Source organism: Hemitrygon akajei, chromosome 11 (genome assembly GCF_048418815.1).
Source record: "Hemitrygon akajei chromosome 11, sHemAka1.3, whole genome shotgun sequence".
Lineage (NCBI taxonomy): Eukaryota > Metazoa > Chordata > Chondrichthyes > Myliobatiformes > Dasyatidae > Hemitrygon > Hemitrygon akajei.
In genome coordinates this window covers 3,076,531-3,101,739 of record NC_133134.1, presented here as the reverse complement: position 1 = coordinate 3,101,739, position 25,209 = coordinate 3,076,531, and the positions used below count along the sequence as shown (strand labels likewise).

At 42.7% G+C, this 25,209-nt stretch overlaps 1 protein-coding gene across 1 annotated transcript in view; it reads right to left on the bottom strand.

Annotated features, from left to right (window-relative positions):
• Nucleotides 1-25,209, bottom strand: part of ift140 (intraflagellar transport 140 homolog (Chlamydomonas)) — a 279,472-nt gene that overhangs the window by 53,551 nt on the left and 200,712 nt on the right. Inside the window, exons 20-22 of the mRNA XM_073060034.1 lie at nucleotides 21,832-22,022; nucleotides 18,634-18,729; nucleotides 3,303-3,435 (exon numbers count right to left, since the gene is read on the bottom strand). Of these exons, the coding sequence (XP_072916135.1) occupies nucleotides 3,303-3,435; nucleotides 18,634-18,729; nucleotides 21,832-22,022 (420 nt within the window). The remainder of the gene's footprint in view (nucleotides 1-3,302; nucleotides 3,436-18,633; nucleotides 18,730-21,831; nucleotides 22,023-25,209) is intronic.

The window sequence follows — 25,209 nt, the reverse complement described above, 5'->3', positions numbered from 1 at the left end:
CCTGTATATATAGTATGTTCTTGATGGCATTCAGGCAACCTATTTTGAAGACTTTCCCATGAGATTTCCTAGTAACTGCTTGTTATTAGTGCAGTAGTTCAGAGATGTGAAATTGAGACTGTGTCTGTCTACTCTGCTAACTGAGGTTGAGATTTTATTTTTTTTAAACTTAGAGATACTGCATTGCAACAGAACTCGTGGGACCAATTACATCCATGGAGCAATTAACCTACTAACCTGTGCGTCTTTGGAATGTGGGAGGAAACTGTAGCACCTGGGAGAAACCCACACGGTCATGGGGGGAGCATACAAACTCCTTACAGCATTGAACCCAGGTTGTTGGTGCTGTAATAGTGTTAGCTAACTGCTACGCTACCACACTATCCCAAATATCCTACTGTACACTTCACAGAGCCAACAGCATTCTGGCAAGCACAGCTTCCTTTATTGTGTCTAGAACTGAAAGATTAACTATTTGTTAATCTAATATCCTATGAGCAGATTACCAGTTATATTTGCCTATGTAACTTCAATTAATTTTTAATAAATAATCCCACACAGGTGAGGTGCATGACCTGTGTAAGTTTATTTAATGTTAGTCACTTTTGCTTTACCCTTGGATTCTGCAGCATTTTGGTTGCATTGAATTATGGAGAGAGGACTATTTCTACATCATCAAACTACATATATATCACCATATGCAACCACTTTCTTGTCAGCATCCGCAGTAATCTGTAGTCTAGTGTAGTTGTTGTGTGTTTTTTTTATGTAGTTCAGTCTAGTTGTTGTACTGTGTCATGTAACACCGTGGTCCTGAAAAACGTTGTCTCATTTTTACTATGTACTGTACCAGCAGTTATGGTCGAAATAACAATAAAAGTGACTTGACTTCACTTGAGTAAATACAAAAAGCACAATAGAATCAAGGAAAGACTGCACCCAACAGATTTGGACAAACACCCATTGTGCAAAAGATAACAAACTGCAAATACATAAATAAAATAATAATAATATTAATAATAAATAATAAGCAATAAATATCGAGAACATGAGATGAAGCGTCCTTGAAAATGAGTCCATAGGTTGTGGGAACAATTGAGTGATGGGATGAGTGAAGTTATCCCCACTGACTCGAGAGCCTGATGGTTGAGGGGTAATAACTGTTCCTGAACCTGGTACTGCAGCTCCTGACACTCCTGTACTTTCTTCCTAATGGCAACAATGAGAAGAGAGCATAGCCTGTATGGTGGGGACCTTGATGATGGATGCTGCTTTCCTGTGACAGTGCTCCGTGTAGATGCGCTCAATGGCGGGGAGAGCTTTACCCATGATGGACTGGGCAGTATCCACTACTTTTTGCAAGATTTTCCTTCCAAGGGCATTGGTGTCAGAAAATCTATTTGTGATGTTCTATATGACATTGAAGACCAAACAAATTCAAGTTCAAGTTCAATTGTCATTCTATCATACACATGAATGGAGTTGAACGAAACAGCATTCTTCAAGGGCCAAGGTGTAAAACACTGTATCAAATAGTCACATGCAGCACACAGCACATATAGCAAATATACGTAATTATGATAGCCAAAAAACATACTGTTATAAAAAATATTAAATAATAATAATAATATAGCCCGTCACTGAGTGTCACGGCCTGTAGATTGATGGTACATGAATGTTGTCGTGGAGCCAAGTTCCTGCAAGAACAGACTGCAGCAGTACTTTATCTCGTGCAGGTTTTCCTCGGAACAAACACTGGAGCGCAGCGCCAATGGGAGGGGTTAGCCGCCAACCCAGTATGAATCCAGCGACACATGTCCACCTCCAGCATCTCCTTCTTCGATGGCCACAATAAGCAACCCAGAGGCACGATGACCAGGTCCGCACCACAACCGAGGACATGCAGCTCCCCCACTCTCAGTCTCAGAGTATTCTACATGACCTCAGCTGGCCACCACACATCACAGGAATATGTCCACATTTAATTATTTCTCATTAACAAGCCAGAGGGTGATGAATCTGTGGAATTGATTGCCACAGACGGCTGTGGAGGCCCAGTCATTGGGTATATTTAAAGCAGAGGTTGATAAGTTCTTTATTAGTAAGGCTATTAGAGGCTATGGGGAGAAGGCAGGAGAATAAATCAGCCATGACTGAATGGTGGAGCAGATTTGATAGGCCAAATGGCCTAATTTTGCTCCTATGTCTTATGGTCTTCTGCACATAAAACCCATATTATTTCTAGACTCCCCATCTCCCATTCTCTCTCCTGAGCAAGTTTTTACTTCAGAGAGTAAAAACTCTGCCATCCACTCTTAGAGGAAATGCCTTTCACCCATTACTCCTGTTCTTGTTAACTTCCCTGACTTTGATTTTAATGTTTTCTGAGTTTTCAAATCCTTCTTGTCACATTCCCATCAGGGAGGAGGCTATGTAGCATTCACACCACCATACTCAAAAAGTTACCTTCCCAAGCAGTAAGACTGATCAACACCTCTACCCGCTAATCCACCTTCCACACCCCAAACACCACTACTTTATCATCTCCTGTCAGAGTCACCTTACATACAGACACTCCTGTGCCTAGTGTCACTTTATGGACATGTGATCAATCTCTGTATATAAGCTATCTTATGTATTTATATTTATTGTGTTTTTCTTTATAATTGTGTTCTTTATCTTATTGCGCTTATTTTGTGCTGCATCAAATCCAGAGTACAATTCTTTTGTTCTCCTTTTCATTTGTGTACTGGAAATTACTTTGAACAATCTTGAATCTTGAAGAGTTCAATACATTGATATTAATTCAGAAATAAAATCACTAAACTTAAGTGTTTTTCACTGAACCAAGGATCTATCATGGACAACTAAAATAAAGGCTGATGTTTGTTCAGCCAATATATTTTTCTGTGGAACTTAGCTGCCTCAGTGATGAGAGGACTGGAGATGGTCTGTCTTGGGTTTGGAGGCTTGGCTCTGGGAAGTGGTTTGTTTGATTGTTATTTTGTTGTTGTTGTTGTTGTGTTTGTGTTGTTCTGCTGAACATTTTGGAAATGGTATGTTGTTATCGGAATGTGTGGCGATTGTTGCAGGCTGCCCCCAGCACGTCCTTGGGTGCGTTGCTGTTGGTTACATAATTTTTGACATACACATGATAAATGAATTTGAATGTGAATGTTCTGGGTTAATTACCACAGGCCGACTATGTGTGAAGGTCAAAGCAAAGTTCAGTCAGGGATGCACTGAACTAAGGAACATTGTCAAGAACAGAGAACAATAGAATTCACTTTTGTCCCTCTTACCTTCTGTATATTACCAAGATAACAATGAACACGAACAAGGGAGAGATAGTCCTGTGCCTTCTCGTAATATGTCAAAGCAGAATCCATGTCTGCTTGACTTTCCAAATACTGGGCCCACCACTTCCACAAGCTTCTGTGAATAACAAGGAGAAAAATACAATTTAACACAAGGACTCTGTAAAGCCCATTGAGGCAATGACAATGACAAAAATATGATCCATATTTAGACCATAAGACATAAGAGCAGAATTAGGCCATTTGGTCCATCGAATCTGCTCCGCCAATCAATCACGGCTGATCCTTTTTTTTTCTCCTCCTTGACCACATTTCCCAGCCTTCTCCCCATAACCTTTAATGCCATATCCAAATCAAGAACCTATCAATCTCTGCCTTAAATACACCCAACGACCTAGCCTCCACAGCTGCATGTGACAACAAATTCCACAAATTCAGCACACTTTGGCTAAAGAAATTTCTCCGCACCTCTGTTTTGAACAGATGCCCCTCTATCTTGAGGCTGTGCCCTCTTGTCCTAGACTCTCCCACCATGGGAAACATCCTTTCCACTCTGACTAGGTCTTTCAACATTGGAAAGGCTTCAAAGAGATCATCCCTCATCCTTCTAAATTCCAGCAAGTACAGATCCAGAGCTATCAATCATTCTTTGTATGATAACCCTTTAATTCCTGGATTCATCCTTGTGAACCTCCTCTGGACCCTCTCCAATGCCAGTACACCTCTTCTAAGATGAGGAGCCCAAGACCGTTCACAATACTCAAGGTGAGGCCTCACCAGTGCCTTATAAAGCCTCAGCACCACATCCTTGCTCTTGTATTCTAGTTCTCTTGAAACGAATGCATACATTGCTTTGCCTTCCTCAGCACCAACTCTACCTGCAAGTTAACCTTTAGGGTGTTCTGCACAAGGACTTCCAAGTCCCTTTGCATCTCAGATTTTTGGATTTTCTCCCCATTTAGAAAATAGTCCACACATTTATTTCTATTACTAAAATGCATGACGATGTATTTTCCAACATTATATTTCATTTGCCACTTTCTTGCCCATTCTCCAAATCTGTCTAAGTCACTCTGCATCCTACTTGTTTCCTCAACACTACCTGCCCCACAACCAATCTTCATATCATCTGCAAATTTGGTAACAAAGCCACCTATTCCATCATCTAAATCATTTATATACAGCATAAATTAAGTGGTCCCAACACCATTCCCTGCGGAAAACACTAGTCACTGGCAGCCAACCAGAAAAGGATACTTTAATTTCCACTTGCTGCCTCCTTCCAATCAGTCAATGCTCTAACCATGCTAGTAACTTGCCCGTAAGCAGCCTCATGTGTGGCAACTTGTCAAAGGCTTTCTGAAAGTCCAAAAGTCCAAGGTCCACTGCATTCCCTTTATCTATCCTACTTGTAATCTCCTCAAAGATTTCAAGTTGGATATGTCTCCGGGACCAGATGAGATGTACCCCAGGCTACTGTGGGAGGCGAGGGAGGAGATTGCTGAGCCTCTGGCAATGACCTTTGCATCATGAATGGGGACGAGAGGTTCCAGAGGATTGGAGAGGTTGCAGATGTTGTTCCTTTATTCAAGAAAGGAAGTAGAGATAGCCCAGGAAATTACAGACCAATGATTCTTACTTCAGTGGTCGGTAAGTTGATGGAGAAGATCCTGAGAGGCAGGATTTATTAACATTTGGAGAGACATAATACGATTAGGAATAGTTAGTATGGCTTTGTCAAAGGCAGGTCATGCCTTACGAGCCTGATTGATTTTTTTAAGGATGTGATTAAACACATTGATGAAGGTAGAGCTGTAGATGTAGTGTATATGGATTTCAGCAAGGCATTTGATAAGGTACCCCATGCAAGGCTTATTGAGAAAGTAAGGAGGCATGGGATCCAAGGGGACATTGCTCTGTGGATCCAGAACTGGCTTGCCCACTGAAGGCATAGTGTGGTTGTAGACGGGTCATATTCTGCATGGAGGCCGGTGACCAGTGGTGTGCCTCAGGGATCAGTTCTAGGACCCCTATTCTTCGTGATTTTTATAAATGACCTGGATGAGGAAGTGGAGGGATGGGTTAGTAAATTTGCTGATGACACAAAGGTTGGGGGTGTTGTGGATAGTGTGGAAGGCTGTCAGAGGTTACAGTGGGACATCGATAGGATGCAAAACTGGGCAGAGTAGTGGCAGATGGAGTTCAACCCAGATTAAGTGTGAGGTGGTTCATTTTGGTAGGTCAAATATGATGGCAGAATATAGTATTAATGGTAAGACTCTTGGCAGTGTGGACGATCAGAGGGATCTTTGAGTCCGAGTCCATAGGACACTCAAAGCTGCTGCATAGGTTGACTCTGTGGCACACTGGCCTTCATCAAACGTGGGATTGTCTTTAGGAGCCGAGAGGTAATGTTGCAGCTATATAGGACCCTGGTCAGATCCCACTTGGAGTACTGTGCTCAGTTCTGGTCACCTCACTACAGGAAGGACGTGGAAACCATAGAAAGGGTGCAGAGGAGATTTACAAGGATGTTGCCTGGATTGGGGAGCATGACTTATGAGAATATGTTGAGTGAACTCGGCCTTGAGTGGCAGAGGATGAGAGGTGACCTGATAGAGGTGTACAAGATAATGAAAGGCATTGATCGTGTGGATAGTCAGAGGCTTTTCCCCAGGGCTGGAATGGCTAGCATGAAAGGGCAAAGTTTTAAGGTGCTTGGAAGTAGGTACAGAGGTGATGTCAGGGGTAAGTTTTTTACGCTGCGAGAGGTGAGTGCATGGAATGGGCTGCCAGCAGCAGTGGTGGAGGCGGAAATGATAGGGTCTTTTAAGAGACTCCTGGATGGATACATGGAGCTTTGAAAAATAGAGGGCAATGAGTAAGCCTAAGTAGTTCTAAGGTAAGGACATGATCAGCACAGCTTTGTGGGTCGAAGGGCCTGTATTGTGCTGTAGGTTTTCTATTATCTATGTTTTATGACCACAGTGATCAGGTCTCTGGCACTGAGCCTGGTTTCGTGGTGCAGAAGGGAAAGAGGAAGATGAGGAATGTGGTAGTCATGGGGGATTCCATAGTGAGGGGAACAGACAGGAGGCTCGGTCAGCCTGATAGAGATACCCACATGGTGTGTTGCCTCCCATGGGCCAGGGTACGGGATGTGTTCGATCAGGTGCAGAATATTCTGAAGGGAGAGGATGAACAGCCAGAAGTCTTGGTACACGTTATTCCCAATGGCAGGTAGAAAAAGGGAGGCGGGTAGGAAGCCGAAAAGCAGGACCTCCAAGGTAGTAATCTTGGAATTGCTGCTTGCGCTACATGCTAACGAGCACAAGAATAGCATGATCAGGCATATTAACGTGTGGCTGAGGGACTGGTGTAGGGGGCAGGGCTTTGGGCTCCTGGATCATTGGGTCCTCTTCTAGGGGAGGTACAACCCGTACAAAAAGGACGGGTTACACCTGAACCCAAAGGGGTCCAATATCCTAGCAGGCAGGTTTAATAGAGCTGTTCAGGAGAGTTTAAACTAAATTGGCAGGGGGATGGGAACTGGAGTGACTGGGTTGAGGAAGGGGAAAAGAGAAATAAATCAGAGATAGCGTGCAACAGAGATAATAAAAGAACAGGGAGGAGATGAGGCTTAATCATAGCTAGTGGCATGAGTTACAGGACATAGAGGCATAGTGCAGTTAAAACAGAAAGCAACAAATACTGGACTGAGAGTGTTGTATTTGAATGAATGCAGCATAAGGAATAAAATGGACAATCTTGAAATTCAGCTACAGATTGGCAAGTATGACGCTGTGGCCATCTCTGAAACTTGGCTAAAGGATGGCTGCCATTGGGAGCTGAATGTCCAAGGATATACGGTGTATCGGAAAGATAGGTTAGTAGGCAGAGGGGTTGGTGTGGCTCTGTGTATAAGAAACAATATTAAATCCTGAGAAAGAGATGACATAGGATTGGAAGGTGTAGAATCTACAAACCCCATTTCCAGAAAAGTTGGGATATTTTCCAAAATGCAATAAAAACAAAAATCTGTGATATGTTAATTCACGCGAACCTTTATTTAACTGACAAAAGTACAAAGAAAAGATTTTCAATAGTTTTACTGACCAACTTAATTGAATTTTGTAAATATACACAAATTTAGAACTTGATGGCTGCAACGCACTCAACAAAAGTTGGGACAGAGGCATATTTACCATTGTGTTACATCACCTTTCCTTTTAATAACACTTTTTAATCATTTTGGAACTGAGGATACTAATTGTAGTAGATTTGCAATTGGAAATTTTGTCCATTCTTGCTTGATATAAGACTTCAACTGCTCAACAGTCCGTGGTCTCCGTTGTCTGATTCTCCTCTTCATGATGCGCCATACATTTTCAATAGGAGATAGATCTGGACTGGCAGCAGGCCAGTCAAGCACACGCACTCTGTGTCTACAAAGCCACGCTGTTGTAGCCCGTGCAGAATGTGGTCTGGCATTGTCCTGCTGAAATAAGCATGGATGTCCTGGGAAGAGACGTCGCCTTGATGGCAACATATGTCTCTCTAAAATCCTAATATACACCTCAGAGTCAATGGTACCTTCACATACAAGCAACTCACCCATGCCCTGGGCACTGATGCACCTCCATACCATCACAGATGCTGGCTTTCGCACCTTTCGCTAATAACAATCAGGATGGTCGTTTTCATCTTTGGCATGGAGAACTCGACGCCTGTTTTTTCCGAAAACTAGCTGAAATGTGGACTCATCTGACCACAGCACACGGTTCCACAGTCTTTCGGTTCATCTGAGATGAGCTCGGGCCCAGAGAACTCACTGGCGTTTCTGCATAGAGTTGATGTATGGCTTCCTCCTTGCATAATACAGTTTCAAGTTGCATTTCTGGATGCAGCGACGGACTGTGTTAAGTGACAATGGTTTTCCGAAGTACGCCCGAGCCCAGGTGGCTATAATTGTCACAGTAGCATGACGGTTTCTTAGGCAGTGCCGCCTGAGGGCTCGAAGATCACGCGCATTCAACAGTGGTTTCCCTTGCCCTTCACGCACTGAGACGTCTCTGAATTCTCTGAATCTTTTCACAATATTATGTACTGTAGATGTTGAAAGACCTAAATTCTCTGCAATTTTGCGTTGGGAAATGTTCCTCTTGAACTGACTAACAATTCTCTCACGAATTTTGGCACAAAGGGGTGAGCCACGACCCATCCTTGCTTGCAAAGACTGAGCCTTTGATGGATGCTACTTTTATACCCAGTCATGATACCTCACCTGCTACCAATTAGCCTGCTTAACGTGGAGTCTTCCAAACCGGTGTTACTTGAATATTCTGCGCACTTTTCAATCTTATTTTAACTCTGTCCCAACTTTTGTTGAGTGTGTTGCAGCCATCAAATTCTAAATTTGTGTATATTTACAAAATACAATTAAGTTGGTCAGTAAAACTATTGAAAATCTTTTCTTTGTACTTTTGTCAGTTAAATAAAGGTTCACGTGAATTAACATATCACAGATTTTTGTTTTTATTGCATTTTGGAAAATATCCCAACTTTTCTGGAAATGGGGTTTGTATATGGGTTGAGTTAAGAAATGGCAAAGGTAAAAGGACCTTAATGGCAGTTGTATACAGGCCTCCAAACAACAACTGGGATGTGGATTACAAATTACAGCAGGAGATAGAAAAGGCCTGTCAGAAAGGCAATGTCATGATAATCATAGAGGATTTTAACATGAAAGTGGATTGGGAAAACCATGTCAGTACGGGTCCTCAAGACAGAGAATTTGTAGAATGTCTAAGGGATGGCTTTTTAGAACAGCTTGTTGTTGAGTCCACTAGGTGATCAGCTATGCTGGATTGAGTGTTGTGCAATGGTCCAGAGGTGATAAGAGATCTTAAAGTTACAGAACCCTTAGGGAACAATGATCACAATATGATCAAGTTCACATTGAAATTTGAGAGGGGAAGAAATAAAATCCAATGTATTGGTATTTCAGTGGACTAAAGGAAATTACAGTGGCATGCGAGGGGAACTGGCCAAAGTTGACTAGAAAGGGACACTAGCGGGAAGGACATCAGAGCAGCAATGGCTGGAGTTCCTATGAAAAATGAGGGACGTGCAAGACAGATATATTCCAAATAAGAAGAAATTTTCAAATGGAAGAAGGACACTACCTTGGCTGACAAATGAAGTCAGAGCCAAAGTAAAAACAAAAGAGAGGGCATACAATGAAGCCAAAGCTAGTGGCAAGATAGAGGATTGGGAAGCTTTTAAAAACTTGCAGAAGAAAACTAAGAAGGTCAGTAGAAAGGAAAAGATGAATTATGAAATGAAGCTGGCGACTAATATCAAAGAAGATACTAAAAGCTTTTTAAAGTATATTAGGGGTAAAAGAGAGTTGAGGGTAGATATAGGACCAATAGAAAATGACGCTAGAGATATTGTAATGAGAGATGCAGATACGGCAGAGGAACTGAATGCATATTTTGTATCAATCTTCACAATTGAAGACATCCGCAGTATACCGGTCATTCAAGAGTGTCAAGGAAGTGAAGTATGCGCAGTGAATGTTACAACTGAGAAGGTGCTCAGGAAGCTTAATTGTCTGCGGGTGGATAAATCTCCTGAATTAGATGGAATGCACCCTCGGGTTCTGAAGGAAGTAGCTGGAGAGATTGCAGAGGCGTGAACAATGATCTTTCAAGAATTGGTAGATTCTTGCATTGTACCAGATGACAGGAAAATTGCAAATGTTACTCCACTTTTTAAGAAGGGTGGGAGGCAGCAGAAAGGAAACTATAGACCTGTTAGCCTGATGTCAGTAGTTGGGAAGTTGCTGGAATCGATTGTTAGGGATGAGATTATGGAGTGGATCAGCCATAGTGGATCGATTGTTAGGGATGAGATTAGAGGCACATGACAAGATAGGCCAAAGCCAGCATGGTTTCCTGAAAGGAAAATCCTGCCTGACTAACCCACCACAAATCTTTGAGGGAATTACAACAAGGGTAGATAAAGGAGATGCAGTGGATGTGGTGTACTTGGATTTTCTGAAGGCCTTTGACAAGGTGCCACACATGAGGCTGCTTAGCAAGATAAGAGTCCATGGAATTATAGGGAAGTTACTAGTGTGGGTGGAGCATTGGCTGATCAGCCATAAAACAGAGAGTGGGAATAAAGGGGCCCTATTCTGGCTGGCTGCCGGTTACCAGTCAAGTTCCAGAGGGGTCGATGTTGGGACCACTGCTTTTTACTATGTATATCAATAATTTGGACTATGGTATTAATAAATTTGTGGCTAAATTTGCCGATGATGCAAAGTGTATGGTCGTGCACTTTGGCGGAAGAAATAAACGAGTAGACTATTATTTAGACGGGGAGAGAATTCAAAAATGCAGAGATGCAAAAGGACTTGGGAGTCCTTGTGCAAGATACCCTAAAGGTTAACCTCCAGGTTGAGTCGGTTCTGAAGAAGGCGAATGCAAAGCTGGCATTAATTTCTAGAGGTATAGAATATAAGAGCAGGGATGTGATGTTGAGGCTCTATAATAAGGCACTCATGAGACCACACTTGGAGTATTGTGTGCAGTTTGGGGTTCCTTATTTTAGAAAGTATACACTGACGTTGGAGAGGGTTCAGAGAAGATTCACAAAATGATTCCAGGAATGAGAAGGTTACTGTATGAGGAACGTCTGGTAGCTCTTGGGCTGTATTCGCTAGAGTTCAGGAGAATGAGGGGGGAGCTCATAGAACAATCCAAATGTTAAAAGACCTGAATAGATTAGATATGGCAAAGTTATTTCCCATGGTAGGGGAGTCTAGGACAAGAGGGTATGACTTCAGGATTGAAGGACAACCTTTTAGTACAGAGATGCAGAGAAATTACTTTAGTCAGAGGGTGGTAAATCTGTGGAATTTGTTGCCACGAGCAGCTGTGGAGGCCAAGTCATTGGGTGCATTTAAGTCAGAGATAGATAGGTTCTTGATTAGCCAGGGCATCAAAGGGTAGGGGGAGAAGGCAAGGGAGTGGGGATGACTGGAAGAATTGGATCAGCCCATGATTGAATGGTGGAGCAGATTCAATGGGCCAAATGCCCTCCTACTGCTCCTATATCTTATGGTCTTAAAACCCCAAGGCAGTCTAGAAGTATGTGAAGAGCAAGAGGATGAGCTTTGTGAGAATACAACAATCAGGAGCGACAGTGGAAACATATGCATGGAGCTGGAGGAGGTAATGGAGGTACTTAATGAAAACTTTGCTTCAGTATTCACCAGTGAAAAGCACCTTGGCAATTGTGGGGATGACTTACAGCAGACCAAAATGCTTGAGCATATAGACATTAAGATAGAGGATGTGCTGGAGCTTTTGAAAGTTATTAAGTTAGATAAATCGCTGGGATAAGACAAGGTATACCCTGGCTACTGTGGGAAGCGAGGGAGGAGATTGCTGAGCCTCTGTTGATGATCTTTGCGTCATCAATAGGGACAGGAGAAGCAGCAGAGGATTGGAAGGTTGCAAATGTTGTTCAAGAAAGGGAGCAGAGATATCCCAGGAAATTATAGACCAGTGAGTCTAACCTCAGTGGTGGGTAAGTTGTTGGAGAAGATCCTGAGTGGCAGGATTGATGAGCATTTGGAGAAATATAATCTGATTATGGATAGTTGCATGGCTTTGTCAAGGGCAGGCCATGTTTTATGAGCCTGAATGAATTCTTTGAGGATGTAACAAAACACATTGGTGAAGGTAGAGCAGTGGATGCAATGTATATGGATTTCAGCAAGGTATTTGATAAGGTTCCCCTTGCAAGGCTCATTCAGAAAGTAATGAAGCATGGGATCCAAGAGAACATTGCTTTGTGGATCCAGAATTGGCTTGCCCACAGAAGGCAAAGGGTGTGATTGTAGATGGTTCCTATTCAGCATGGAGGACAGTGATAGTGGTGTTCTGCAGGGATCTGTTCTGGGACCCCTCCTCTTTGTGATTTTTATTATTGACCTGTATGAGGAAGTAGAGGGGTGAGTTACTAAGTTTGCTGATGACACAAAAGTTGGGGATGTTGTGGGTAGTCTGGAGGATTGTCAGAGGTTACAGCATTACATCGATAGGATGCAGAACTAGGATGAGCAATGACAGATGGAGTTCAACCCAGATAAGTGTAAAGTGGTTCTCTTTGGTAGGTCAAATTCGAAGACAGAATATAACATTTATGGTAAAAACCTTAGCAGTGTGGAAGATCAGTGAGATCTTGGGGTCTGTGTCCATAGGACGCTCAAAGCTGCTGTGCAAGTTGACAGTGTTGTTAAGAAAGCATATGGTGTACTGGCCTTCATAAACCGTGGGATTGAGTTCAAGAGTTGTGAGATAATGTTACAGCTATATAAGATCTTAGTTAGACCCCACTTGGGAGTACTGTGCAAACACGAGGAAATCTGCAGATGCTGGAAATTCAAACAACACCACACACAAAATGCTGGTGGAACACAGCAGGCCAGGCAGCATCTATAGGGAGAAGCGCTGTCAACATTTCGGGCCGAGACTCGGCCCGAAACGTCGACAGCGCTTCTCCCTATAGATGCTGCCTGTCCTGCTGTGTTCCACCAGCATTTTGTGTGTGTTGTTGGGAGTACTGTGTTCAGTTCTGATCACCTCATTCCAGGAAGGATGTGGATACTATAGAGAGGAGATTTACAAGGATGTTGCTTGGATTGGAGGGTGTACCTTATGAGAATAGGTTGATTGAACTTGGCCTTTTCTCTTTGGAGCAACAGAGGAGGAAGGGTGACTTGATAAAAGTGTATAAGATGATGAGAGGCATTGATCGTGTGGATAGCCAGAGGCTTTTTCCCAGGGCTGAACTAACTAACATGAGGGGGCATAGTTTTAAGGTGCTTGGAAGTAGGTACAAGGGGGATGTCACAGGTAAGTTTTTTTTACAGACTGATGGGTGCGTGGAATGCACTGTCAGTGATGGTGGTAGAGGCGGATACAATAGGATCGTAGATAGGTACATGAAGCTTAAAAAAATAGAGGGCTATGTGGTAAGGAAATTCTCGGCAGTTTCTAGAATAGGTTACATGTTGGCACAACATTGCGGGCCGAAGGGCCTGTAATGTGCCGTAGATTTCTAGGATTCAATGTTTTATATATACATGTTATTGTAATGTATAGCTTTTATTATTATGTATTGCAATGTACTGCTGCCAGAAAAAAATAAACTTTGTGACATGTGCCAGTGAAAATAAACCTAATTTCAGGTTGAGACTGTTCATCTGAGTCCTGGAACATCCACTGTCCAATTCCCTCCACAGACGCTGCCTGATCCATTGAGTTCCTCTGACAGATTTTATTTTTTTGCTCTAGATTTCAGTAGTATGTTATGTCTCCACTGTTACAGAGACTTGGTTTGCCCTATAAAGCATCACAAACTGTCATTTAATTATGGTTCATACAGTCACTCACTTGTCCTTTACTGTCGTTTCATTCTGTTCTGTAGTCACTCACCTGTCCTTTACTGTCGTTTCATTCTGTTCCGTACAGTCACTCACCTGTCCTTTACTGTCATTTCATTCTGTTCTGTAGACAGTCACTCACCTGTCCTTTACTGTCGTTTCATTCTGTTCCGTACAGTCACTCACCTGTCCTTTACTGTCGTTTCATTCTGTTCCGTACAGTCACTCACCTGTCCTTTACTGTCGTTTCATTCTGTTCTGTAGACAGTCACTCACCTGTCCTTTACTGTCGTTTCATTCTGTTCCGTACAGTCACTCACCTGTCCTTTACTGTCGTTTCATTCTGTTCCGTACAGTCACTCACCTGTCCTTTACTGTTGTTTCATTCTGTTCCGTACAGTCACTCACCTGTCCTTTACTGTCGTTTCATTCTGTTCTGTAGACAGTCACTCACCTGTCCTTTACTGTTGTTTCATTCTGTTCTGTACAGTCACTCACCTGTCCTTTCATTCTGTTCCGTACAGTCACTCACCTGTCCTTTACTGTCGTTTCATTCTGTCCTGTAGAGTCACTCACCTGTCCTTTACTGTTGTTTCATTCTGTTCTGTACAGTCACTCACCTGTCCTTTACTGTCGTTTCATTCTGTTCCGTAGTCACTCACCTGTCCTTTACTGTCGTTTCATTCTGTTCTGTAGACAGTCACTCATCTGTCCTTTACTGTTGTTTCATTCTGTTCTGATGTCACTCACCTGTCCTTTACTGTCATTTCATTCTGTTCTGTACAGTCACTCACCTGTCCTTTACTGTCGATTCATTCTGTTCCGTACAGTCACTCATCTGTCCTTTACTGTCGTTTCATTCTTTTCTGTACACAGTCACTCACCTGTCCTTTACTGTCGTTTCATTCTGTTCTGTACAGTCACTCACCTGTCCTTTACTGTCGATTCATTCTGTTCTGTACAGTCACTCATATGTCCTTTACTGTCGTTTCATTCTGTTCCGTACAGTCACTCACCTGTCCTTTACTGTCGATTCATTCTGTTCTGTAGACAGTCACTCACCTGTCCTTTACTGTCGTTTCATTCTGTTCTGTAGACAGTCACTCACCTGTCCTTTACTGTTGTTTCATTCTGTTCTGTACAGTCACTCACCTGTCCTTTACTGTCGTTTCATTCTGTTCTGTAGTCACTCACCTGTCCTTTACTGTCGTTTCATTCTGTTCTGTAGACAGTCACTCACCTGTCCTTTACTGTTGTTTCATTCTGTTCCGTACAGTCACTCACCTGTCCTTTACTGTCGTTTCATTCTGTTCTGTAGACAGTCACTCACCTGTCCTTTACTGTTGTTTCATTCTGTTCCGTACAGTCACTCACCTGTCCTTTACTGTCGTTTCATTCTGTTCTGTAGACAGTCACTCACCTGTCCTTTACTGTCGTTTCATTCTGTTCTGTAGACAGTCACTCACCTGTCCTTTACTGTTGTTTCATTCTGTTCTGTACAGTCACTCACCTGTCCTTTACTGTCGTTTCATTCTGTTCTGTAGTCACTCACCTGTCCTTTACTGTCGTTTCATTCTGTTCTGTAGACAGTCACTCACCTGTCCTTTACTGTTGTTTCATTCTGTTCCGTACAGTCACTCACCTGTCCTTTACTGTCGTTTCATTCTGTTCCGTACAGTCACTCACCTGTCCTTAACTGTCGTTTCATTCTGTTCCGTACAGTCACTCACCTGTCCTTTACTGTTGTTTCATTCTGTTCCATACAGTCACTCATCTGTCCTTTACTGTTGTTTCATTCTGTTCTGTACAGTCACTCACCTGTCTTTTACTGTCGTTTCATTCTGTTCCGTACACTCACCTGTCCTTTACTGTCGTTTCATTCTGTTCTGTACAGTCACTCACCTGTCCTTTACTGTCGTTTCATTCTGTTCTGTAGACAGTCACTCACCTGTCCTTTACTGTTGTTTCATTCTGTTCTGTACAGTCACTCACCTGTCCTTTACTGTCGTTTCATTCTGTTCTGTAGACAGTCACTCACCTGTCCTTTACTGTCGTTTCATTCTGTTCTGTAGACAGTCACTCACTTGTCCTTTACTGTCGTTTCATTCTGTTCTGTACAGTCACTCACCTGTCCTTTAATATCGTTTCATTCTGTTCTGTACAGTCACTCACCTGTCCTTTACTGTCGTTTCATTCTGTTCTGTACAGTCACTCACCTGTCCTTTACTGTCGTTTCATTCTGTTCTGTAGACAGTCACTCACTTGTCCTTTACTGTCGTTTCATTCTGTTCTGTACAGTCACTCACCTGTCCTTTAATATCGTTTCATTCTGTTCTGTACAGTCACTCACCTGTCCTTTACTGTCGTTTCATTCTGTTCCGTACAGTCACTCACCTGTCCTTTACTGTTGTTTCATTCTGTTCTGTACAGTCACTCACCTGTCCTATAGTGTTGTTTCATTCTGTTCTGTACACTCACCTGTCCTTTACTGTCGTTTCATTCTGTTCCGTACAGTCACTCACCTGTCCTTTACTGTTGTTTCATTCTGTTCCGTACAGTCACTCACCTGTCCTTTACTGTTGTTTCATTCTGTTCTGTACAGTCACTCACCTGTCCTTTAATATCGTTTCATTCTGTTCTGTACAGTCACTCACCTGTCCTTTACTGTCGTTTCATTCTGTTCCGTACAGTCACTCACCTGTCCTTTACTGTCGTTTCATTCTGTTCTGTACAGTCACTCACCTGTCCTTTAATATCGTTTAATTCTGTTCTGTACAGTCACTCACCTGTCCTTTACTGTCGTTTCATTCTGTTCCGTACAGTCACTCACCTGTCCTTTACTGTTGTTTCATTCTGTTCTGTACAGTCACTCACCTGTCCTTTACTGTCGTTTCATTCTGTTCTGTACAGTCACTCACCTGTCCTTTAATATCGTTTCATTCTGTTCTGTAGACAGTCACTCACCTGTCCTTTACTGTCGTTTCATTCTGTTCCGTACAGTCACTCACCTGTCCTTTACTGTTGTTTCATTCTGTTCTGTACAGTCACTCACCTGTCCTTTACTGTCGTTTCATTCTGTTCTGTAGACAGTCACTCACCTGTCCTTTACTGTCGTTTCATTCTGTTCTGTACAGTCACTCACCTGTCCTTTACTGTCGTTTCATTCTGTTCTGTACAGTCACTCACCTGTCCTTTACTGTCGTTTCATTCTGTTCTGTAGACAGTCACTCACCTGTCCTTTACTGTCGTTTCATTCTGTTCTGTACACAGTCACTCACCTGTCCTTTACTGTTGTTTCATTCTGTTCTGTACAGTCACTCACCTGTCCTTTAGTGTTGTTTCATTCTGTTCTGTACACTGACCTGTCCTTTAATGTCGTTTCATTCTGTTCTGTACAGTCACTCACCTGTCCTTTACTGTCGTTTCATTCTGTTCTGTAGACAGTCACTCACCTGTCCTTTACTGTCGTTTCATTCTGTTCTGTACAGTCACTCACCTGTCCTTTAATATCGTTTCATTCTGTTCTGTAGACAGTCACTCACCTGTCCTTTACTGTCGTTTCATTCTGTTCTGTACACAGTCACTCACCTGTCCTTTACTGTTGTTTCATTCTGTTCTGTACAGTCACTCACCTGTCCTTTAGTGTTGTTTCATTCTGTTCTGTACACTGACCTGTCCTTTACTGTCGTTTCATTCTGTTCTGTACACAGTCACTCACCTGTCCTTTACTGTTGTTTCATTCTGTTCTGTACAGTCACTCACCTGTCCTTTAGTGTTGTTTCATTCTGTTCTGTACACTGACCTGTCCTTTACTGTCGTTTCATTCTGTTCTGTACAGTCACTCACCTGTCCTTTACTGTCGTTTCATTCTGTTCTGTACACAGTCACTCACCTGTCCTTTAGTGTTGTTTCATTCTGTTCTGTACACTGACCTGTCCTTTAATGTCATTTCATTCTGTTCTGTACAGTCACTCACCTGTCCTTTACTGTCGTTTCATTCTGTTCTGTAGAGTCACTCACCTGTCCTTTACTGTCGTTTCATTCTGTTCTGTACAGTCACTCACCTGTCCTTTAATATCGTTTCATTCTGTTCTGTAGACAGTCACTCACCTGTCCTTTACTGTCGTTTCATTCTGTTCTGTACACAGTCACTCACCTGTCCTTTACTGTTGTTTCATTCTGTTCTGTACAGTCACTCACCTGTCCTTTAGTGTTGTTTCATTCTGTTCTGTACACTGACCTGTCCTTTACTGTCGTTTCATTCTGTTCTGTACACAGTCACTCACCTGTCCTTTACTGTTGTTTCATTCTGTTCTGTACAGTCACTCACCTGTCCTTTAGTGTTGTTTCATTCTGTTCTGTACACTGACCTGTCCTTTACTGTCGTTTCATTCTGTTCTGTACAGTCACTCACCTGTCCTTTACTGTCGTTTCATTCTGTTCTGTAGACAGTCACTCACCTGTCCTTTACTGTCGTTTCATTCTGTTCTGTACAGTCACTCACCTGTCCTTTAATATCGTTTCATTCTGTTCTGTAGACAGTCACTCACCTGTCCTTTACTGTCGTTTCATTCTGTTCTGTACACAGTCACTCACCTGTCCTTTACTGTTGTTTCATTCTGTTCTGTACAGTCACTCACCTGTCCTTTAGTGTTGTTTCATTCTGTTCTGTACACTGACCTGTCCTTTAATGTCATTTCATTCTGTTCTGTACAGTCACTCACCTGTCCTTTAGTGTTGTTTCATTCTGTTCTGTACAGTCACTCACCTGTCCTTTAGTGTTGTTTCATTCTGTTCTGTACACTGACCTGTCCTTTAATGTCATTTCATTCTGTTCTGTACACAGTCACTCACCTGTCCTTTGTTTTGTTGACATATATTTCGAGTGCTTGCAGATCTTCTAAAAGCATCCTTGGAACTTCAAATCGATGAGTGTCTGACTTTTCATAACTGTTGAGACAAGGATGTAAATTTGCACAAGCATTTTTAATGCTCTTAATCCAGATCAAAATGATAATTTTTTTAATCATGTATTGCAATGTACTGCTGCTGCAAGACATCAAATTTCACGAGACATGCCAGGTTTAATTCAAACCTGATTCTGATTACTTACTATCAAATTTATACATATATACAGTGGGGAGCTTTCTATCTGGTGTGGAAGGACTTAGGATTGGGAAAAGCTGCAGAAAATTGTAAATTTAGTCAGATCCATCATGGGCACTCGCTTCTCTTCCATCAGGGACATCTTCAAAAGGTGATGTCTCAAAAAGGCAGTATGTATCTTTAGGGACCCTCATTACACACAAGATGCCCTCTTCTCATTGCTACTATAAAGGAGGTGGTACAGGAGCCTGAAAAAACACACACACACATGCATCGAGGGTCAAGAACATGGGACAGCACGATTAATGTGAGACTAATACAGCGGTAGTGATCAGTGATCAGAGTTCAATTCCCACTCCTGTCTGCCACCATGTTCTCCCCATGACTGTCTGGGTTTCTTCTCATCTTCCAAAGGTTAGGATCTGTAAGCCTTGGGCATGCTGTGCTGGCGTCAGGGGCATGATGACACTTGCAGACGTCCTTGGACTGCACTGGTCATTGACGCAAATGATGCATTTCACTGCATCTTTTGATGTTCTGTACGGGTGACAAATCAAACTCATTTTTATCTAGGGACATCTGCAAGACAGATCAAGGGAGAACAACAGTTCTCCTCCCCAGAGGGGTTTTATGAACCAGACGAGTTTCAATCCTGCAGTTACTGAGCCAAAATTATTTTTTAAACATTAAGGTATATAATTAATTAATTTCCCATTCTACAGCTGGCACTTAGGGCAACAATGAAGGTCCTCCGTCTCTGTCTGTCCTTGGCCACATATAACTAATCTTCATCGCTGTTCTCGTACTTTTTTTTGATCAGTCAGTGTTGTTAGCCCTGAACCTGGAGTACCAGTGGACCATTTTCAGTCTGGCTTCTACTCTTTGACCTGTTTGGCATGGGTGACCCTACCAAGAGCCAAAGCATAAGACCATAGGAGCAGAATTAGGCCATTTAGCCCATCGAGTTTGCTCCGCCATTCCATCATGGCTGCTCCTTGATCCCATTCAACCCCATACATCTGCCTTCTCGCCATATCCTTTGATGGCCTGACTAATCAGGAAACGATCAACTTCCGTCTTAAATTTACGCACGGACTTGGTCTCCACCGCAGTCTGTGGCAGAGCATTCTACAGTTTTAACTAGTCTCTGGGTAAAAAATTCCATGTTCCCACTCTATTCTAAAAAGCTGTCACTCAATTTTGAGGCTGTGCCCTTTACTTCTGGATACCCCCACCCTAAGGAACATCCTCTCCATATCCGCCCTATCTTGGCCTTTCAACATTGGGGAGGTTTCAATGAGATATCCCCACCCATTCTTCTAAATTCCACCAAGTACAGGCCCAAAACTCCTCAAATGTTAACCTCTTCGTTCCTAAAAGCATCCTCATGAACCTCCCCTGGACTCTCTCCAATGACAACACATCCTTTCTACAATATGGGGTCTAAAACTGTTGACAATACTCCAAGTGTGGCCTCCTTATTTTTATATTCTATTTCCCTTGAAATAAATGCCAACACTGCATGTGCCTTCTTTACCACAGTCTCAACTTGTAAATTAACCTTCTGGGAGTCTTACATGAGGCCTCCTAAGCCCCTCTACACCTCTGATGTTTGAACCTTCTCCCCATTTAGATAATAGTCTGCACTATTGTTCCTGTTACCAAAGTGTGTCATCATACACTCCCATCACTCCCATTTCATCTGCCACTTTCTTCCCATTCTTCCAATTTGTTTAAGTCCTGCTGCAAAAGCATTGCTTCCTCAGCACTACCTACCCCTCCACTTATCTTTGTAACATCTGCAAACTTTGCCACAAAACCATCAATTCCATTATCTAAATCATTGACAAACAATACAGACCCCTGAGGAACACCACTAGTCACTGGCAGCCAGCCAGAAAAGGCCCTTTTTATTTGCACTCGCTGCCTCCTGCCTCTCAACCATTCTGCTATCCCTACCAAATAGCTTTCCCGTAAAGCCATAGGATTTCATCTTGTTAAGCAGCCATAAAGCCCTGACACCAGCCAGAATAGTTCTCCAGGTCATTGAAGCATGCAAGCCTTCAAAGCCTATCACAAGATTGCGGTTCTCTTGGAAGTTTTAAACAAAAACATGTTTATTTATTTATTTTATTTATTTTAACTTGTATTTTCAAAGTTCAAAATAAATTTATTACTGAAGTACATATATGTCACCACATACAACCCTGAGATTCATTTTCTTGCTGGCATTCACAAGAAATACAACAGAATCAATGAAAAAACTGCACAAAGACAGATAGATAACCAGTGCGCAAAAGTTGACAAATTGTGCAAATGCAAAAAAAGATAAATAATTTCCAGATGCCACGGTGGGATTCAGATTTGTGTTTCAGGATAATAGTTCAGGAACTGAACCGCCATCCTACAATCCCCTTAAAAGCTTCACATGTGAAACTTTATATTGAGATAGACAACAGGGTTAACACTGTGAGACACTTCATGAGGATTCGCTTTGGTTATACAGCACTGCAAATGGACACTGTGACAATATCAAGCATCAAGGCTAATCTTCATTTGCCATACACATTTACAGGAAATTGCTGTGGTGTGTTGGTCAGGGTGAGATAAACAATATGCAACAATTATAAAGAATAAGAATGATATAAAAAATAAAGTTGGAGATTGAAGTCTGCACGTGGAATAAAATGTGCATAAGTACATAATATCAGCATGTATTTACAATGTAAACAGCAATGTTTTAAAGTGTTTACAGTGCAGTGATAGGGGTAATAGCTAGAGAGGGTGAGGGCTAACTAGAATGGTTGATCGGGGGAAGGAATGTTTTACGTGCATGAAGCTTTTGTTTTAATAGTCCTTTCGCATTTTCCAGAAAGTTTTGGAAAAAGGCATTTTTCTTTGGAACCCACCCAACTTGCCTGATTGGTCGATCAGTTGTATACTTACTGGATAAGTGCAAGGTGTTGATCCCCCATAGCTTCCAAGTGCTTGGCATAATTGTAATAGGTCGTTCTTAGATGGACCCTGTCAAATGCTTCAGCATTTTCAATGGCCTTCTGCCATTGTCCCGAGGCCTGGTAAAATTTGGTAAGCAGGTCAAATCGTTTGCAGTTTCTGTAAAGTCTCTCAGCATCTTCCTAGAAAAGTACACCAAAGAAAGTAAATCAACTTCAGTTCCCGTCACCCCATTGCAGGAAGGAGGTTGAGACTTTGGAGAAGAGGTGCAGAAGAGGTTTACCATGATGTTCACGTGGATACAGAGGAAGTGTGCTAACCGGACAGGTTGTTTTCTCTGGAGAGGCAGAGGCTGAGGGAAGATCTAATAGGGGTTTATAAGATAATGAGAGGGTAGACAGCCAGTATCATTATCCAAGGGTTGAAATGTTTACTACCAGGAGGCATGCACTTAATATGAGAGGGGATGCGTGGGGCACGTTACTTTTTAACACAGTGGTGATCCAGAGGGCACAGCCTCAGAATAAAAGGATATCCCTTTAGAACAGAAATGAGGAGGAACTTCTTGAGCCAGAGGGTTGTTAATCTATGGAATTCAATGCTGGAGACCAAGTCATTGGGTTTATTTAAATTGGAAGTTGATAGGTTCTTGATTAGTAAAGTGGTCAAAAGGAGATGACAGGAGAATAGGGTTGAGAGGGAAAATAAATCAGCCATGATCAGCCAGAGTGATGGGGACATGGAATGCACTGTCTAGGGTGGTGGAGGTGGCAGGTAAAGTAGAAGCATTAAGGAAATACAAGGATATAGATATTGTCCCTGTTAGAACTGTTCGCTGCTATCCCAATAATAAGCCCTGGATCACTAGTCACATCAAAGGCCTCCTAAACCAGAAGAAGAGGGCCTTTAAAGATGGTGATCGGTTGGAGCTTAAAAGAGTTCAGAAGGAACTCAGAGTACAGATAAGGGGGGCAAAGGAGCAGTATAGGAGGAAGCTAGAAGAAAAGCTGCAGAAAAAAAGCATGAAGGAGGTGTGGGATGGGATGAAGATCATCACCGGATGCGGTGCAAAGCGGGGGGCGAACATAAGTGGAGATGTGGAGAAAGCGAACCAGCTGAACAACTTCTTCAACAGGTTCGACAGCTCAATCTCATCCTCACCGCAGAAATCCACACCAGGCTTACTTCCCTCACAGGAGACCTTGCCCACGCCCAGGATTACGGCTGCACAGGTGGAAGGTCAATTGAGGAAGATCTGTACCAGCAAGGCAGCTGGACCGGATGGAGTTTCCCCACGATTACTGAGGGCCTGTGCGACTGAGCTGGGAGAACCACTACAGCGCATCTTCAACATGAGCCTGGAGCAGAGAAGAGTACCCAGACAGTGGAAAACATCCTGTATTGTCCCGGTACCGAAGAAACCACAACCAAAGGAGTTGAATGACTTCAGACCTGTTGCCTTGACGTCGCACGTTATGAAGACCATGGAGCGGCTGATAATACAGAATCTGAGGCCACAAACCAGGCACGCCCAGGATCCTCTTCAGTTTGCGTATAAGGAGAAGGTGGGAGTGGAGGATGCTATCACGTATTTGCTGCACAAATCACTCTCTCACCTAGAGGGGGTCAGTTGTGCTGTGAGGATTACATTCCTTGACTTCTCTAGTGCCTTTAACACCATCCAGCCCAAGATCTTAAGGCACAAACTAACGGAGATGGGGAATGGACAGGAGGAGGAGTATAGGAAACTGATACAGGACTTTGTGATATGGTGCAACTCAAACTACCTGCGTCTCAATATCACCAAGACCAAGGAGATGGTGGTGGACTTTAGGAGATCTAGGCCTCATATGGAGCCAGTGATCATTAATGGAGAATGTGTGGAGCAGGTTAAGACCTACAAGTATCTGGGAGTACAGTTAGACGAGAAGCTAGACTGGACTGCCAACACAGATGCCTTGTGCAGGAAGGCACAGAGTCGACTGTACTTCCTAAGAAGGTTGGTGTCATTCAATGTCTGTAGTGAGATGCTGAAGATGTTCTATAGGTCAGTTGTGGAGAGCGCCCTCTTCTTTGTGGTGGCGTGTCGGGGAGGAAGTATTAAGAAGAGGGACGCCTCACGTCTTAATAAGCTGGTAATGAAGGCGGGCTCTGTCGTGGGCAAAGTACTGGAGAGTTTAACATCGGTAGCTGAGCGAAGGGCGCTGAGTAGGCTACGGTCAATTATGGATAACTCTGAACATCCTCTACATAGCACCATCCAGAGACAGAGAAGCAGTTTCAGCGACAGGTTACTATCGATGCAATGCTCCTCAGACAGGATGAAGAGGTCAATACTCCCCAATGCCATTAGGCTTTACAATTCTACCGCCAGGACTTAAGAACTTTTTAAAAGCTATTATTAATGCTTTTTGAGATAGTGATTTAGATGCATATCATATTTTTTACTGAGTTAAGTATTGTATGTAATTAGTTTTGCTACAACAAGTGTATGGGACATTGGAAAAAAGTTGAATTTCCCCATGGGGATGAATAAAGTATCTATCTATCTATCTATCTATCTATCTATCTATCTATCTAGAAGGGTTAAGTTTAGAAGGAATTTGATTACTGTACTTATCTAATTAGGTGGGCACAATATTGTAGGCTGAAAGGGTTCTTCCTGTGTTGTACCTTTTTATGTTCAATGTTCTAACTTCTCCTTGACCTGATTGGGAGTCTTGTGCACCAGATATCACAATTAACATATCACTTCACCTCCTCCAGCCTGCAATGTCTTCTTATAGAACCATAGAACACTACAGCACAGTACAGGCCCCTTCAGCCCTCCATGTTGTGCCGACCCATATAATTCTTAAAAAAAAGTACTAAACCCACACTACCCCATAACCCTCCATTTTTCTTTCATCCATGTGCCTGTCCAAGTGGCTCTTAAATACCCCTAATGTTTTAGCCTCCACCACCATCCCTGACAAATCATTCCAGGCACTCACAACCCTCTGTGTAAAAAACTTACCCCTGATGTCTCCCCTAAACTTCCCTCCCTTAATTCTGTACATATGCCCTCTGGTGTTTGCTATTGATGCCCTGGGAAACAAGGTACTGACTATCCACCCTATCTATGCCTCTTATAATCTTGTAGACCTCTATCAAGTCCCCTCTCATTCTTCTACACTCCAAAGAGAAAAGTCCCAGCTCTGCTAACCTTGCTTCATATGACTTGTTCTCCAAACCAGGAACATCCTGGTAAATCTCCTCTGCACCCTCTCCATTGCTTCCACATCCTTCCTATAATGAGGTGACCTGTGGCAAATAATGCGGGGCTTGTAGAGGTGACCTCTATATTTGAGATGTATTGCAAAACACTGA